The sequence below is a fragment of the Somniosus microcephalus genome, chromosome 3 (assembly GCF_052327205.1).
Source record: "Somniosus microcephalus isolate GS21.2 chromosome 3, FLI_Smic_1.0, whole genome shotgun sequence".
Lineage (NCBI taxonomy): Eukaryota > Metazoa > Chordata > Chondrichthyes > Squaliformes > Somniosidae > Somniosus > Somniosus microcephalus.
The window spans coordinates 94,954,462-94,973,645 of NC_140989.1; the positions used below are offsets into that span (position 1 = coordinate 94,954,462).

The following is a 19,184-nucleotide window of genomic DNA, read 5'->3' on the forward strand; positions in this document are numbered from 1 at the left end:
CAGTGTTCCCACGCAGGCCCGCTCTGGTCGGGCTGCTCCTCACTCACTGCCGCCGGTTTGAACTGCGGCCGATGCTCAGTGTTCCCACGCAGGTCTGCTCTGGTCGGGCTGCTCCTCACTCACTGCTGCCGGTTTTAACTGCCGCCGATGCTCAGTGTTCCCACGCAGTCCCGCTCTGGTCGGGCTGCTCCTCACTCACTGCCGCCGGTTTGAACTGCCGCCGATGCTCAGTGTTCCCACGCAGGCCTGCTCTGGTCGGGCTGCTCCTCACTCACTGCCGCCGGTTTGAACTGCCGCCGATGCTCAGTGTTCCCACGCAGGCCCGCTCTGGTCAGGCTGCTCCTCACTCACTGCCGCCGGTTTTATCATGGCAGCTCCAAGGGAACGCAGACCTGCATGAATCTTTTCTGATGGTTGCAGCTAAACATTGATGGAATGAAATCCCTAGCGGTTGACGAATGCTCCTGGATGATCTGGGGGTGCTTGGATTGCCACGTGTGCGCAGTTCATGGCACTCGGCACCTGAGGGAAACCAGCCAGAGATGCGAATCCCAGTGCCTGCTCATTCTGGCTATTGTCACCGCAGGGTAAGTTTACATACCTCCCAGCCCTAGCAAACCTTCTCACTGCTGGGGACATCTGCTGCTACATAGAAACATAGAAAATAGGAGGAGTAGGCCATTCGGCCCCTCAAGCCTGTTCTGCCATTTAATGAGATCATGGCGATTCATCCAAATTCAGTACCCTGTCCCTGCTTTCTCCCCATAGCCTTAAGAAATATATTTAACTCCTGCTTGAATATATTTAATGAATTGGCCTCAATTGTCTTGTGGTGGAGAATTCCACAGGTTCACCACTCTCTGGGTGAAGAAATTCCTCCTCATCTCAGTCCTAAATGGCTTACTCCTTAGCCTATGACCCCTGGTTCTGGACTCTCCCGCCATCGGGAACATCCTTCCTGCATCTAGTCTGTCTAATCCTGTTAGAATTTTATAAGTTTCAATAAGATCCCCTCTCATTCTTCTAAACTCTAGCGAATATAAGCCTAATCGACCCATACGTCATTCCTGCCATTCCAGGTATCAGTCTGGTGAATCTTCGCTGCACTCTCTCCATGGCAAGAACATTCTTCCTCAGATAAGGTGACCAAAACTGCACACAATACTCAAGGTGTGGTCTCAGCAAGGCCCTGTACAACTCCAGCAAGACATCCTTGCTCCTGTACTCGAATCCTCTCGCTATGAAGGCCAACATACCAATTGCCTTCTTAACCGCCTGCTGCACCTGCATGCTTACCTTCAGCGACTGGTGCACAAGGACACCCAGGTCTCGTTACACTTCCCCTTCTCCCAATCTATTGCCATTCAGGTAATAATCTGCCTTCCAGTTTTTGCCACCAAAATGGATAACCTCGCATTTATCCACATTATGCTGCATCTGCCCAATCACCCAACCTGTCCAAATCATACTGGAGTTTCTCGGCATCCTCCTCACAGCACATATGCCCACCCAGCTTTGTGTCGTCTGCAAACTTGGAGATAATACATCTAGTTCCCTCGTCTAGATCATTAATATATATTGTGAATAGCTGGGGTCCTAGCACCGATCCCTGCGGTACCTCACTAGTCACTGCCTGCCACTCGGAAAAAGACCCGTTTATTCCAACTCTTTGCTTCCTGTCTGCCAACCAGTTCTCTATCCAAGTCAGTACCTTACCCCCAAATCCCATGTGCTTTAACTTTGCAAGCCAATCTCTTATGTGGGACCTTATCAAAAGCCTTCTGAAAGTCCAAATACACCACATCCACTGGTTCTCCCTTATCTATTCTACCAGTTACATCCTCAAAAAATTCCAGTAGATTAGTCAAGCACGATTTACCTTTCGTAAATCCATGTTGACTTTGTCCGATCCCGTCACTGTTTTCCAAGTGCTCTGCTATTACATCTTTTATAATGGACTCTAGCATTTTCCCCACTACCGATGTCAGGCTTACTGGTCTATAATTCCCCGTTTTCTCTCTACCACCTTATTGAAATAGTGGGATTACATTAGCTACCCTCCAATCCATGGGAACTATTCCAGAGTCTACAGAATTTTGGACGATGACCAGCAATGCATCTACTATTTCTAGGGCCACTTCCTTAAGTACCCTAGGATGTAGATTATCAGGCCCTGGGGATTTATCGGCCTTCAATCCCATCAATTTCCCTAACACCATTTCCCTACAAATACTGATTCCTCCATCTCATTAGACCCTATGTTCCCCGACATCTCTGGAAGGTTATTTGTGTCCTCCTTTGTGAAGACAGAACCAAAGTATGTATTTAATTGGTCTGCCATTTCTTTGTTTCCCATTATAAATTCCCCTGATTCTGACTGCAAGGGACCTACGCTTGACTTCACCAATCTTTTTCTCTTCACATATCTATAGAAGCTTTTACAGTCAGTTTTTATGTTCCCTGGAAGCTTACTCTCATATTCTATTTTCCCCCTCTTAATTAATCCCTTTGTCCTCCTTTGCTGAATCCTAAACTGCTCCCAATCCTCAGGTTTGCTGCTTTTTCTGGCCAATTTAAATGTCCTCTCCTTGGATCTTATGCTATCCCTAATTTCCCTTGTTAGCCACGGTTGAGTCACCTTTTTTGTTTTATTTTTATGCCAAACAGGGATGAACAAATTCTGTAGTTCATCCATGTGGTCTTTAAATGTTTGCCATTGCCTATCCACCGTCAGTCAACCCTTTAATTAACGTTCCCCAATCCATCCTAGCCAACTCCCGCCTCATACCATCGTAGTTTCCCTTATTTAAATTCAGGACCCTAGTCTCTGAGTCAACTACTTCACTCTCCAAAATAATGAAGAATTCTCTCATATTATGATTGCTCTTCCCCAAGGGGCCTCGCACAACAACATTGCTAATTAATCCTTTCTCAATACATAATACCCAGTCTAAGATGGTCTGATCTCTAGTTGGTTCCTCGACATATTGGTCCAGGAAACCATCCCGTATACACTCTAGGAATTCCTCCTCCACAGTATTGTTACTAATTTGGTTAGCCCAATCTATATGTAGATTAAAGTCACCCATGATAGCTGCTGTGCCCTTATTGCATGCATCTGTAATTTCCCATTTAATGCCATCCCCAGCCTCAACATTACTGTTTGGAGGGTCTGTATACAACTCCCACTAACGTTTTCTGCCCCATGGTATTTCTCAGCTCTACCCATACAGATTCCACATCATCAGAGCTAATATCCTTCCTTACTATTGTGTTAATCTCCTCTTTAACCAGCAATGCTACCCCACCTCCTTTTCCTTTTTGCCTGTCCTTCCTGAATATTGAATACCCCTGAATGTTGAATTCCCAGCCTTGATCACCCTGGAGCCATGTCTCCGTAATTCCAATTACATCATATCCGTTTACATTTATTTGTGCAGCTAATTCATCCACCTTATTATGAATGCTCCTCACATTAAGACACAAAGCCTTCAGGCTTGTTTTTTTAACACTCTTAGTCCTTTTAGAATTATTATTTACTGTAGCAGCTTGGTGAGGTGGTCAACAAAGGGATCTGTGATGTTGCATGTGGAAGTGTTGTACTTGTACACAAGGGCTGATGAATGAGAAAATATGTTGATTATCTATCAAAGGTGTAGTTCTTCCTCATTCTTCTATTGTAGCCACCCAACACATTCTTTGATTATCTTCTGATTTGATGGTGTTGGCACTTTTAAATATGCATCAGGCTATTTTCATTGCGTCTGTTAGACAGGAACAGGGTATTAGTGCTCCCCTAAGGATCGCTGGTTAGGACACTATATAGAGCCTGGAAAACGCTCAGACTAGTTTTTGACCAGTTTTAGAGCAGGTTCCTTAAACAAGCGTTAGGCCTCATATCAGCATATGCAAGGGGTCCAACGTCTGTTTAAGACGGCTGCCAGGGATGTCTAAACATTGCCCAAGTCAATATGGCATTGGACATATTTCAGACGCAGTTTGGGCATAGCAAATTGTGCTGCTGAATTGGTACTTTTTGTCCCCATTTTATGCATGAACAACAGGCAAAACGAGCTCCCAGTTTGTCCCCCTTTGACTCCAGTCTTCACATACCAATGTTAAGGTATTTAGTTTTATGTATTTTGACCTTTCTACAGTGTATGTAAGTATTCCTCTTTAGTTCTAGGGGGACAAGATGAAGTAGGAGCATGTTTATCTTCATACAATTTTCAGTATTTTTCAGTATCACAAAGGCAAAAATGATATAACACGTGAAATATCAACTTGACAAATTTTTACTGCCAATGGTTCTATCTTGGGATGGCAGCATTGTTTTGGGGAGGGCATGAGTTTTTTTTAATGAATTCGTCTTCATTTGTAACAATGTTGAAGTGGAAAAATCTGGCCCATTGCATACAAATTTAAACTTGAAGTGCAGATTGTAATGTATATACCTTTAAGGGGGGGAACTACTTTTTACAGCTCATGTATACTGTAGTACCGGCAGTGACCACACCTGTATATAGCACTGAGTAGTAATCTGTACAGTTCAGTTCCAGAGTGAGCCACGTTGGGTAAACACCTGTTGTACCGTTCTCCTGCAGTCTGTGTCTTACTACTGACGGACACAACATTGGCGACGAGGCAAATTCGATCCTACCTGCAACTCTGCATCACCTCCCAGGGATTCGTTCCTGGAGACCAGTAGATTGGAGGTCAAGGCCAGAGACACGGGCGTCGACCACGGGCAACCGCCCAGTCATCCAGCAGAGACTCGAGAATTGCGGGGGAGGCTATTGAGAGCCAGGCTTGGCTTTCCAGTCGCGGTGGTCCAGCGAAACGGGCTGGCAACAGGTAGTGCGCAGACCCCTCCCGGACAGCGGCGGGCTAGAGCCCGACCGGGCGGCACAGCAAAGGGCCGAGCAGCGTCGAAGGGAGAAAGAGAGAGGGCAGAGCGCACAGGGCGCAGCCGGTGTTCAGGGGCCGAAAAGCGTCGAGGAGAGGGAGAGAGATACGCAGAAACCCGCGAGGCGCCGCCATTGCCACGAGGACCGCCGAGAGCGGCGTTGGCAGCAGTGCAGGAGAAGCGCGCGAAACCTACAGGGCGCCGCCATTGCCACGAGAACCGCCGAGAGCGGCGTTGGCAGCAGCGGGGGAGGAAGGAAAGCGCGGGAGACGCCATTTTAAACCACACCCAAAATGCCGAAGAGTGGCAGTATCACCGCATTTGACAATGAAGTCGAAGATTGGACTACATATGTCGAACGAATAGAGGTATACTGCAAGGCAAATGAGGTGTCAGATGACAAGAAAGCGCCGGTATTATTAAATTTAATGGGTGCAAAGACGTATGGCTTATTACGAAATCTAGTAACCCCAGCGAAGCCAGTGGAAGAGAGTTTTGGAGACATTGTGACGATACTACAGGAACGTTTAAACCCCACACCGCTGCTGATAGCAGAAAGATTCAAGTTTCACAAACGGAACCAGCATAAGGATGAAAGCAATGCTGAATATTTAACAGAACTGCGCAAACTATCGAAACACTGCCAGTTTGGAACGGGACTGACAGATACCTTAAGGGACAAGTTTGTGTGTGGGCTTCAAAGTGAAGGAACCCAGAAACGGCTTTTATCTGAAAAGGACCTTACGCTGGACAAGGCTTTCAGCATTGCGGTATCATATGAAGCAGCAGCACGGGGCACTGCAGAGATACAACAGAGACCGCAAGAATATGGCACAAACGAAATGTCATACAGAACAGAGAAGTGCTATCGCTGCGGCAGAACAACACACGACCACAATGATTGCTGGTTCAAAGACAAAGTGTACAGACAGTGTGGAAAAGTAGGACACATAGCAGGGGTCTGCGGGTTGGGAAAGAAAACCAGCAATAAGAAATCTCCAAAAGAAAAGTACAAGAAGGTACATAAGGTGACGGAGAATAGTTCAGACGAACAAAAGAGTGATAACGACTCCGAAAACAGGGAGCCGAGTTGTCTGAAACTACATAATGTGATCAAAACGGAGGATCACCGAACCATTTGGGTCACTCTCAAGATAGCAGGAGTCCAAGTAAAAATGGAATTGGACACAGGATCAGCCCTAACAGTCATAAACCGACGGGACTGCGAGCGGCTATTCTCACACATACCCTTGAGAGACACAAAAATTATTTTGAAGACGTACACGGGGCAAAAAGTCTACCCCAAAGGAAAAATAAGGGTGACCGTTATATATAACGGTAAGGAAACACCAAAACTAGACCTGTATGTATTGCAAGATGGAGGACCACCATTACTGGGACGTGAATGGATCCGGAAAATACAGCTGGATTGGCATTCCATACAAGCACTGACTGTGGCTGCCAAAAAGGATGACGACGTCACACCTGGGCGACTGTCAAAGATCCTAACCGACGCGCAAGAAGTGTTCCAGCAAGGACTCGGAACAATGAAAGGCATGACAGCAACAATTAAAATCGAAGAAAACGCAAGCCCAAAATTTTTTAAGGCCAGACCGGTACCTTATGCGATCCGCCCAGCCGTCGAAGCAGAGCTGGAGAGTTTGGAACGTTCAGGAGTACTGTCCAAGGTAGACTGGAGCGAGTGGGCTACACCCATCGTCCCTGTGATGAAAAAGTCATTGAGCAGCACGCCTGGGGAACCAAGGAAGGTTCGCATCTGTGGGGACTTTAAGGTAACAGTGAACCCAGTCCTTCACACCGTGCAATATCCACTTCCGCGGATTGAAGATATTTTCGCCTCGCTATCTGGAGGGAAATGCTTCACTAAGATTGATCTGGCCCAGGCGTATCTGCAAATGGAGGTAGAAGAAGCATCAAAAAAATACCTCACAATCAACACCCATAAAGGTCTCTACCAATACAACCGGCTGGTATTCGGGGTAGCATCAGCTCTGGCTATTTGGCAAAGGGCAATGGAACAAGTCCTGCAAGGGATCCCAGGGACCCAGTGTTATTTGGATGACATCCTGGTCACGGGCGAAAATGACAGTGATCACCTCGCCAACCTGGAGCAGGTGCTCATTAGATTAAAGGAATATGTGCTCCGAGCTAACTGCCCCAAATGCGAGTTTTTTAAAAAACAGATCTCGTATTGTGGCCACGTTATCGATAAAGAGGGGTTACATAAGTCCCCAGAAAAAATTGAGGCAGTAGTCAAGGCTCCAGCACCGGAAAACGTGTCACAGCTGAGGTCGTTCCTCGGGCTGGTAAACTACTACCATAAGTTCTTGCCAAATTTGTCTACAATACTACACCCACTGAACACCCTACTGCAAACTGGAGTGCCATGGAAGTGGAATGACGAATGTAAACGAGCTTTCCAGAAGAGCAAAACACTAATCACATCGAAAGAGGTATTGGCCCATTTCAACCCAGCACTACCAATTCGGTTGGCGTGTGATGCGTCACCCTACGGCATTGGAGCGGTGCTGTCGCACAAATTCTCGGACGGCTCAGAGAGGCCAATAGCCTTTGTGTCACGATCACTAACCTCAGCCGAGTGTAACTACGCCCAGATTGACAGGGAGGCCCTCAGCCTAGTGTGGGGAGTGAAAAAGTTCAATCACTATCTGCACGGGCAGAAATTCACCTTGCTGACTGACCACCAGCCTCTTGTCTCCATTTTTAATCCGAAGAAGGGCGTTCCGGTGATGACTGCGCAACGACTACAAAGATGGTCACTCTTTCTAGGGGCGCACCTCTATGAGATTGAATATAAGGGCACAAAACAGCATGGAAATGCTGATGGGCTATCACGCCTGCCACTGCCTACTGCAGAGGAAGCACCAGCAGTGGATCTTGTCGAAATATTTCATTCGACTATAGTTGAATACCTACCAGTAACTAACGCTTGTATAGAAAAGGAGACCCGAAATGACCCGACACAGTCTCGGGTATATGATTTGACGGTGAAGGGATGGCCAGCACATGGCGACTCACTGTTGCCAGCATTCTCGACAAGAAGAGAACAGCTGTCAGTGTGCCGGGGGACCTTGATGTGTGGATCCCGAGTGGTAATTCCACCCAAGTTAAGGGATAGAGTGCTCAATTAGCTTCATGAGGGTCATCTGGGAGGGGTAAAAATGAAAAGCCTTGCCAGGGCTTATGTGTGGTGGCCGGGAATCGATAAACAAATCGAGGACCTGACCAAGAGCTGCTCAGGATGCCAGAAAGTCCAAAATGCACCACCACATGCCCCTCTACACCCATGGGAGTGGCCCTCATCTCCATGGCAACGGGTGCATATTGATTTTGCTGGTCCATTCATGGACTCAATGTTTTTAATAGCCGTGGATGCGCACTCGAAATGGCCTGAGGTCATCAAAATGTCCTCCACCACCACGGAGAAAACTATTGCAGTCCTACGGACCATTTTTGCCAGGAACGGCTTGCCAGAACAGATTTGCTCCGATAACGGACCACAGTTTGTGTCCGAAGAGTTCTGGAGGTTTAGGCAGAGGAATGGGGTAAGGCATTACACATCCGCCCCGTATCATCCAGCCACAAATGGATTGGCTGAGAGGTTCGTACAAACCTTTAAGAAGGCAATAAAGGCTATGTACAATGACAACATTCCGCTGCAGCACAAGGTGGACAATTTCCTGTTCGCCTACCGGAATGCGACACATGCAGTCACCAACCAGGCCCCGGCCATGATGTTCTTTAACCGAAGGTTAAGCTCTCGCCTGGATTTGCTCAGACCAAATGTACGAAGAGATGTTGAGAGTAAGCAATTCCAGCACATCCATGAGAAGCCAACAAGGAGCTTCAATGTAGGGCAACCAGTCTTGGCCCGCGACTACCGAACAGAAAAATGGCAGCCAGGAACGATATGCACACGGCAGGGCCCACTAATGTACACAGTGGACGTTGGGGAGAACATCGTGAGACGCCATGCTGACCAGATCCTAGAGTCACAGGAACAAGTCAACCCCATGCCTCGCCCATACGTACCTAGTGAGGAACCTGACGTACAGGTTGCATCTACCCCAGAAACAGTAGCATCGGAAGCTGATGACCCAACCGACGACAGGGTGCCAGAATCGCCTCCGCACCAAGAGCGAGACACTCGAGAAAGGCGCTATCCAGAAAGGATCAGAAAGCCTCCCCAAAGACTGAATATATAAAGGGATTATTTTCAGCTGACGTTGTATGTTAAAAGTGTTAATTGTAATTAGTTTGATATTTAATTGTTAAATGAGTGTTATGGTACTGTTAATCTAAAAGGGGAGGAATTGTAATGTATATACCTTTAAGGGGGGCACTACTTTTTACAGCTCATGTATACTGTAGTACCGGCAGTGACCACACCTGTATATAGCACTGAGTAGTAATCTGTACAGTTCAGTTCCAGAGTGAGCCACGTTGAGTAAACACCTGTTGTACCGTTCTCCTGCAGTCTGTGTCTTACTACTGACGGACACAACACAGATGTGTTTTTAAACCCACTGTCTGTGTACATGAATTTCTAGAACATTGGCCCGCAATTTCCGATAGGAGGCTTCCTGCGTGCGGATGCCTCCAATCGGAAAAAAATCTACGCACTTACCTGAGGGCTCCCGAGGTCTGGACACTTCCGATGCTGGGCCTCTCCACAGTCGAAATGCGCAGGGCCCACGTATCCCAGGGGCGCATGAGTTTCGCAAGTGTCCCTGGGATCACGTGGGCCAGGTGAGCCAATGAAAGAAGGGAATCTCCCTTCACACTTTTGACAGATAGACCTGTCAAAAGTATGAATGGAGATCACCCCAAAAAGACACTAAAACATTCAATACATTTTTTTTAAATCACGTTTTTAAAATGAGTTAAAATTACATTAAATTAAATATTTTAAACAAAATTAAATTTTTTCAAAAAAATCATTGAAGTTTTTTTACGGGGCTAAAATAAACTTACTATTTTAAAAGTATTTTTAAATTATAAATGAGTGAAAAAAAATATTGTTTTTACTTTTTTTAAACTCTTATGCTGGCAAAAGCAGGCCTTACGCCTGTTTTTACCAGGCGTAAGATTTTTTAACGGTTTTCAGCGGGCGGAGGTTCTGCAGAAAGCGGAACGCTCTACCCGCAGAGGCCCTTCTCCAGGGCAGGCGTGCGATCTGTCAAGAGGATTCTCGACAGATCGGAAATGCCGGTTTTCAGCACATGCGCTTCGCATGCCTGAAAGCGGCATTTCTGACGTCCCTACAGGTGTGTACACAGCTCGTACACACCCGTAGGTATCGGGAAATACGGGCCATTGTTTTCTCTGGAGCTTCCCTAGCCTATTCAGTATTTGCTAAAATATAATCACAAGATGCATTATTCACAAGATGTGTTATTCAAAAGTTCAGCCGTCTTAACATGCAGAGTTGTGTACATAATATAAATTAAAATTTTTAAATTCTTTCTTGGGATACTGGTAAGGCACGCATTTATTGCCCATCCTTAATTGCCCTTGAGAAGGTGGTGGTGAGCCACCTTCTTGAACCGCTGCAATCTGTATGGTGAAGGCACTCCCACAGTGCTGTCAAGAAGGAAATTCAAGGATTTTGACCCAGCAACGACGAAGGAATGATGATGTCCAAGTCAGAATGGAGGTGGTGGTGTTCCCCATGCCTAAGTATATATTTAGTGTATGTTTGTGAAACTAATACTTGAGTATTTTTGTGGTTAATATTATGAAAATGGCTTTAGTTCTTTTCTAACAAACTCGAAAAGAATTATATTTTGTTGAGGTCTTACCGTCTTTAACTCCTGACGTAGCTGTTGGTTCAAATTTGTTGATTCTTCCAATCGTGCTTCAAGACTGGCAATTTTATCTTCTTTAATTTCAAGAGATTTTTTTAGCGTGCTTTGAAGTTTGGACTCCAAAAGTTTATACCTGCTGAAAGTTGGAAATCGACATGGAAAAGGATTTAATTAGGGGTTTTCTGAGCTGTGGTTTGGAACAATTTACTTATGCATGTACTGCATTTTTATATCAGATTGTAACAGAGAGGGTATTGAAGCTAAGCTTTTGGGACAGATGTTTTATCAAGAACCAGCTCCTTTGGCATGTAGATTGGAAAATACTCAAAATGTTACACCATTATTGATTCTACCTAAAAATCCTAGATTATATGCAAGTACATAATTTTTTTAACTGTTCAAAAGAGCTTAATAAAATAGCATCTTCAGTGCAAAGTACTTTGCCATGTTATGTCTCCCACATCTGTATTAAAATCTATCCACCAAGATAAATCTTTAGCTGGGCAGTTACACAAAGTTTAGCAGACTCAACACTTTACCAAAGTACCCTTCTGGTGTGAGCTTTGCTAATAGATGGAAGCTCTGAATCTGCATTCAAGAATACAATGAAGACCAATCTCAATACTTTTAATTCAGCTGACAGATGACGATGATTGTGGCCGTCACTTGGAACACATTTCAGACTTTCACTTAGTCTGAAATGTTATGGTCTCATTCGATGTGCAGAGTCTCATTAAGAATTTCTCATTAGGTAGCAGGTTTATTTTTTAACAAGATATATTTTTTAACAAGATATATACAATGAAACCTATAAATTAAGGACACCTAAGCGACTTGCATCAGGTGTCCTTTATTTGCAGGTGCCTTAATTTTTAAACTAGTCACTGTAAACCGGATGAGCCAAATATCCCGGGATTGGCTGCATCTCCTGCAATGTTCCTTCTTTTTTAACCTCTAACCTAGGATCATGTCTAATTCTGGAGCCCTGCCAGCAGGATGCAATTTCAGTTCATTGGGTTTCCCAGTTCATTGCCATCCCAGGGTCCTTTTCCATTGAGGGATGTCCTGATCCTGGGTTCTGCTATGTTTACAGCCTCCACTAGGCGAGGTAGCTATTGTAGGGCCGGATTGCCTGGGAGATCCCAGCCAAATTGGGGGGGGGGGGCGGGGGGGGATTAATGACTTGCAGACCCCCGTCCGATAACTCCTCCCTCCATGTGCTGTAGCTGTTAATGTTTGAAATGCTGGGGGTGAGTAGAGGGCTGTTAGCAGCTCATCTGTACCGGATGTACTGGTGGAGTAGGGTTGCCAACTCAGGCTGGAGGTTTGATCACGTGATGTTCTGACCACATGACACCGTGTCATGTGATGTCAGATCACATGACTTCTACAAATCTTATTAGGTTTATCTTATAAAAGGTTAGGTCCCCTGTAGTTGTGAATCTTTATTTGTGGTTTCACACCAGCAGCTGTTTGTCTGGGAAGTTCCAAGAACCAGGAAGAGGGGAAACCAAAGCCAGGAAAAAGGGGAAACCATTCTCTCCATCTCTCCCCCCAAGCCCCCAGTCTCAATCACTCCCCCCAGCCCCCACCTCTCCCCATAGCCCACATGCCCCACCTCTTCCCGAGTCCCCATCTCTCCCGGAGTCCCTATTCCCCAGTCTCCCTCCCGAGCTTCCATTCCCTAGTCTCCCTCTCCCCATCTCTCCCCCCGACCTCCCATTCCCATCTCTTCCACCGAGCCCCCATTCCCCAGTCTCCCTCTCCTTCCAACTCTTGGGCCCACCATGATTTTCAGGGCACCCAATACCCGACTCCCCCCGGCCAGTTGCAGCTCTCGGCGGGTGACGGCACACAGCAGTACCCGGTGATGAGCTCTGTGGAAAAGGCGGGACTTATTCTGTTTAAAATGTATTCCGTTTAACCTCGTTCTGACTCCAGATGCCTGGCTAACAGTTAGTCATCATTTACGGTACCTCACATAAGTGTCTGTTTTTTATATGGGCACGCTGCTGCAGGAAATTTATATTGCTCAGAGTCATAACAGCACAGAAGGAGGCCATTCGGCCCATCGAGTCCGTTCCGGCTCTCTTTAGAGCAATCCAGTCAGTTCCATTCCCCCGCTCTATCCCCATAGCCCTGCAAGTTTATTTTCCTCAAGTGCCTATCCAGTCTCCCATTGAAAAATTGAGTGTCTCCGCTTCCACCACTTCCGTCGGCAGCGAGTTCCAGGTCCTCGCCACTCGCTGCGTAAAAAAGATTTTCCTCACATCCCCCCGTATCTCTTGCCCAAAACCTTAAATCTGTGTCCGCTAGTCCTTCTACCATCAACTAGTGGGAACAGCCTTTCCCCGTCTAGCCTATCCAAACCCGTCATAATCTTGTACACCTCTCTCAAATCTCCCAGACTGCTGGAGACAGTGCATGGGATAGGAACCCTGGATTCAGAGAAACTGTGGAGTGAAATGTGATATTGTACAGTTCCCAGCTTTTGTGGAAAGGGTAGTTCTTTACCCAGCATCCATAGTGGCAGAGGAACCGCTCTATCCCTGAGGTAGAGCCGTGCAAGCATTCAATTCCAGAGATAGAGCAGTTTCTCTGCCGCTATGGGTGAAAAGAAAGACTTGTATTTATATAGCATCTTTCACAACTACTGGACATCCCAAAGCACTTTACAGCAAATGAAGTACTTTTTGAAGTGTAGTCACTATTGTAATGTAGGAAATGTAATGTATGTACCTTTAAGGGGGAGAACTACTTTTTACAGCTCCTGTATCCTGTAGTACCGGCAGTGACCACACCTGTATATAATCCCTGAGTAGTGATCTGTACAGTCAGTTGCAGTTTGAACCCTCATTCAGTAAACACCTGTTGATCGTTCCCTGCAGTCTTTTGTCTGATTATTGAAGGACAAACATTAAGATACACGGACATAACATTGGCGACGACGCAGATTCGAACCTACCTGCAACTCTGCATCACCTCCCAGGGATTCGCTCCTGGAGAACAGTGGAAGGAGGTCGAGTCCAGAAGCACGGGCGTCGACCACGGGCAACCGCCCAGTCATCCAGCGGAGATTTGAGCATCGCAGGGGAGGCTGTCGAGAGCCAGGCTTGGCTTTCCAGTCACGGTGGTCCAGCGAAACGGGCTGGCAACAGGTACTGCGCAGACCCTTCCCAGACAGCGGCGGCTAGAGCCAACCGAGCGGCACAGAAAAAGGCCGAGCAGCGTCGACGGGGGAGAGAGAGAGGGCAGAGCGCATAGGGCGCAGCCGGTGTTCAGGACCGAGCGGCGTCAACGGGGAGAGAGACGAGAGAGAGCAGAGCGCAGCCGGTGTTCAAGGGCCGAGCAGCGTCAACGGGGGAGAGAGGCGAGAGAGAGCAGAGCGCAGCCGGTGTTCAAGGGCCGAGCAGCATCAGCGGGGGAGAGAGGCGCGCAGGAAAACGCGAGGCGCTGCCATTGCCACGAGGACCGCAGAGAGCGGCATTGGCAGCAGTGCAGGAGCAGCGCACGAAACCCACAGGGCGTCGCCATTTGCCACGAGGACCGCCGAGAGCGGCGTTGGCAGCAGCGCGGGAGACGTCATTTTAAGCCGCAGCGGGGAAGAAAGGAAAGCGCGGGAGATGCCATTTTAAGCCACAGCGGGGAAGAAAGGAAAGTGCGGGAGACGCCATTTTAAGTCAGTCTAACCACACCCAAAAATGCTGAAGAGTGGCAGTATCACAGCGTTCGACAATGAAGTCGAAGACTGGACGACATATGTCGAACGCATAGAAGTATACTGCAAGGCGAATGAAGTGCCAGATGACAAGAAAGCGCTGGTATTGTTGAATTCAATGGGTGCAAAAACGTATGGCTTACTACGAAACCTAGTAACCCCAGAGAAGCCAGTAGAAAAGGATTTTGAAAACATAGTGTCAATCCTACTGGACCACTTAAACCCCACACCGCTGCTGATAGCAGAAAGATTTAAGTTTCACAAAAGGAACCAGCATAAAGATGAAAGTAATGCTGAGTATTTAACGGAACTGCGCAAGCTATTGAAACACTGCCAGTTTGGAACGGGACTAGCAGATACTTTAAGGGACAAGTTTGTGTGTGGGCTTCAAAGTGAAGGAACCCAGAAACGGCTTCTATCAGAAAAGGATCTTACGCTGGACAAGGCTTTCAGCATTGCAGTATCACACGAAGCAGCAGCACGGGGCGCTGCAGAGATACAACGGAGACCGCAAGAATATGGCACAAATGAAATGTCATATGGAACAGTGAAGTGCTATCGCTGCGGCAGAACAACACACGACCATAATGATTGCTGGTTCAAGGATAAAGTGTGCAGACAGTGTGGAAAAGTAGGACACATAGCAAGAGTCTGCAGGTCGGGAAAGAAAACCAGCAGCAAGAAATCTCCACAGGAGAAGTACAAGAAGGTACATAAGGTGACAGAGAGTAGTTCAGACGAACAGAAGAGTGATACAGACTCCGGAAGCAAGGAGCTGGGTTGTCTGAAACTACATAATGTGATCAAAACAGGGATCACCAAACTATCTGGGTCACGCTCAAGATAGCAGGAGTCCAAGTGAAAATGGAATTGGACACAGGATCAGCCCTAACAGTCATAAACCGAAGGGACTATAAGCGGCTATTCTCACATATACCCTTGAGAGATACAAAGATTGTCTTGAAGACGTACACGGGGCAAAAAGTCTACCCCAAAGGAAAAATAAGGGTGAACGTTATATATAATGGCAAGGAAACACCAAAAATGGACCTATATGTATTGCCAGATGGAGGACCACCACTACTAGGACGTGAATGGATCCGGAAGATACAGCTAGATTGGCATTCCCTACAAGCACTGACTATAGATGCCAAAAAGGATGACGACGTCACACCTGGACGACTGTCAAAAATGCTAACTGACGCACAAGAAGTGTTCCAGCAGGGACTCGGAACACTAAAAGGCATAACAGCGACGATCAAAATCGAGGAAAATGCAAGCCCAAAGTTTTTTAAGGCCAGACCGGTACCTTATGCGATCCGCCCAGCCGTCGAAGCAGAGCTGGAAGGTTTGGAACGTTCAGGAGTACTGTCCAAAGTGGACTGGAGCGAGTGGGCTACACCCGTCGTTCCTGTAATGAAGAGGTCGTTGAGTAATACGCCTGGGGAACCAAAGAAGGTTCGCATCTGTGGGGACTTTAAGGTGACAGTGAACCCAGTCCTTCACACTGTACAATATCCGCTTCCGCGGATTGAAGATATTTTCGCCTCGCTATCTGGAGGGAAACGCTTCACTAAGATTGATCTGGCCCAGGCGTACCTACAAATGGAGGTAGAAGAAGCCTCGAAACAGTACCTCACGATCAACACTCATAAAGGTCTCTACCAATACAACCGGCTGGTGTTCGGGGTAGCATCAGCTCCGGCTATTTGGCAAAGGGCAATGGAACAAGTCCTGCAAGGGATTCCAGGGACCCAGTGTTATTTGGACGACATCCTGGTCATGGGCAAAAATGACAGTGATCACCTCGCCAACCTGGAGCAGGTGCTCACTAGATTGAAGGAATATGGGCTCCGAGCTAATCGCCACAAATGCGAGTTTTTCCAGAAGCAGATCTCGTATTGTGGCCACGTTATTGATAAAGAGGGGTTACATAAGTCCCCTGAGAAGATTGAGGCAGTAGTCAAGGCTCCAGCACCGGAAAATGTGTCACAACTGAGGTCGTTGCTCGGGCTGGTGAACTACTACCATAAGTTCTTGCCGAATTTGTCTACAGTACTACACCCACTGAACACCCTACTGCAAACGGGGGTACCATAGAAGTGGAGTGACGAATGTAAACGAGCTTTCCAGAAAAGCAAAGCATTGATCACATCAAAAGAGGTGTTGGCTCATTTCAACCCAGCACTACCAATTCGGTTGGCGTGTGATGCATCACCCTATGGCATTGGAGCGGTGCTGTCGCACAAATTCCCGGACGGCTCGGAGAGGCCAGTAGCCTTTGCGTCTCGGTCACTAACCTCAGCCGAGTGTAACTACGCCCAGATTGACAGGGAGACCCTCAGCCTAGTGTGGGGAGTGAAAAAGTTCAATCACTATCTGCACGGGCAGAAGTTCACCTTGCTGACTGACCACCAACCACTTGTCTCCATCTTTAATCCAAAGAAGGGCGTTCCGGTGATGACTGCGCAATGGCTACAAAGATGGTCCCTTTATCTAGGGGCGCACCAATATGAAATTGAGTATAAGGGCACGAAACAGCATGGAAACGCTGATGGGCTATCACGCCTGCCACTGCCTACTGCGGAGGAAGCACCAGCAGTGGATCCTGTCGAAATATTTCATTCGACTATAATTGAATGCTTGCCAGTAACTAACGCTGGTATAGAGAAGGAGACCCGAAATGACCCGACACTGTCTCGGGTATATGATTTGACGGTGAAGGGATGGCCAGCACATGGCGACTCACTGTTGCCAGCATTCTCATCCAGAAGAGAACAGCTGTCAGTATGCCAGGGGACCTTGATGTGTGGATCCCGAGTGGTAATTCCACCCAAGTTAAGGGAGAGAGTGCTCAATGAGCTTTACGAAGGTCATCTGGGAGGGGTGAAAATGAAAAGCCTTGCTAGGGCTTATGTGTGGTGGCCGGGGATCGATCAGCAAATCGAGGACCTGACAAAGAGCTGCTCAGGATGCCAGAAGGTCCAAGATGCACCACCACATGCCCCTCTACACCCATGGGAGTGGCCCTCATCTCCATGGCAACGGGTGCATATTGATTTTGCTGGTCCATTCATGGACTCAATGTTTTTAATAGCCGTGGATGCGCACTCGAAATGGCCTGAGGTGATCAAAATGTCCTCCACCACCACGGAGAAAACTATTGCAGTCCTACGGACCATTTTTGCCAGGAACGGCTTGCCAGAGCAGATTTGCTCTGATAACGGACCACAGTTTATGTCCGAAGAGTTTCAAAGATTTATGAAAAGGAATGGGGTAAGGCATTACACATCCGCCCCGTATCATCCAGCCACAAATGGATTGGCTGAGAGGTTCGTACAAACCTTTAAAAAAGCAGTAAAGGCCATGTGCAATGACGACATTCCACTGCAGCATAAAGTAGACAATTTCCTGTTAGCCTACAGAAATGCGACACATGCAGTCACCAACCAGGCCCCAGCCATGATGTTCTTTAACCGAAGGCTGAGATCTCGTCTGGATTTGCTCAGACTAAATGTACGAAGAGGTATTGAGAGTAAGCAATTCCAGCACATCAATGAGAAGCCGACAAGGAGCTTCAATGTAGGGCAACCAGTCTTGGCCCGCGACTACCGAACAGAGAAATGGCAACCAGGAACGATATGCAAATGGCAGGGGCCACTAATGCACACAGTGGATGTTGGGGAGAACATTGTGAGACGCCATGCTGACCAGATCCTAGAGTCACAGGAACGAGTCAACCCCATGTCTCGGCCATACGTACCTGGTGTCGAACCCGACGTACAGGTCGCATCTACCGCAGAAACAATAGCATTGGAAGCTGATGAATCAACTGACGACAGGGTGTTAGAATCGCCTCCGCACCAAGAGCGAGACACTCGGGAAAGGCGTTATCCAGAAAGAATCAGGAAGCCTCCCCAAAGACTGAATTTATAAATAGACTATTTTCAGTTAATGTTGCATGTTAAAAGTGTTAATTGTAATTAGTTTGATATTTAATTGTTAAATGAGTGTTATGGTACTGTTAATCTAAAAGGGGAGGAATTGTAATGCATGTACCTTTAAGGGGGAGAACTACTTTTTACAGCTCCTGTATCCTGTAGTACTGGCAGTGATCACACCTGTATATAAACCCTGAGTAGTGATCTGTACAGTCAGTTGCAGTTTGAACCCTCATTCAGTAAACACCTGTTGATCGTTCCCTGCAGTCTTTTGTCTGATTATTGAAGGACAAACATTAAGATACACGGACATAACAGGAAACATGGCAACCAATTTTGCGCACAGCAAGCTCCCACAAACAGCAATGTGTTAATGACCGGATAATCTGTTTTTATTATGTTGATTGAGAGATAAGTATTGGTCAGGACACCGGGGATAGCTCCCCTGCTCTTCTTCGAAATAGTGCCATGGGATCTTTCACGTCCACATCAGAGCGCAGATGGGGCCTCGGTTTAACGTCTCAATCGAAAGATGGCACCTCCGACAGTAAAGCACTGACCCAGTACTACACTGGAGTGTCAAGACTAGATTTTTGTGCTCAGGTCTCTAGAGTGGGACTAGTGCTGGGTAAAGAGGTAAAAAGTCCTTTCTTTCACCCACTGCCGCCTCCCTTATAACTGCATGTCCCGTGTTTTACGTTGTAAACTGACTGGTGCACTGAAGGCGGTCTGTAGTTCATAATTTGCGAGTGCCCGTGGTTTCAAGGTGC

General features: G+C 47.1%; 1 protein-coding gene across 21 annotated transcripts in view; it reads right to left on the bottom strand.

Annotated features, from left to right (window-relative positions):
• LOC147121217 (girdin-like) overlaps nt 1–19,184 on the bottom strand; it is a 456,789-nt gene that overhangs the window by 104,821 nt on the left and 332,784 nt on the right. For 18 of the 21 annotated variants that reach the window (XR_015077512.1, XR_015077511.1, XR_015077513.1 and 15 more), the window contains one exon: nt 10,750–10,891. Coding sequence is in view for 18 of the 21 variants with exons in the window: in XM_085981369.1 (XP_085837495.1) it covers nt 10,750–10,891 (142 nt within the window). In the remaining 3 variants the exon portion in view is untranslated. The remainder of the gene's footprint in view (nt 1–10,749; nt 10,892–19,184) is intronic. The other 3 variants (XM_085981375.1, XM_085981374.1, XM_085981371.1) reach the window with 1 other exon arrangement.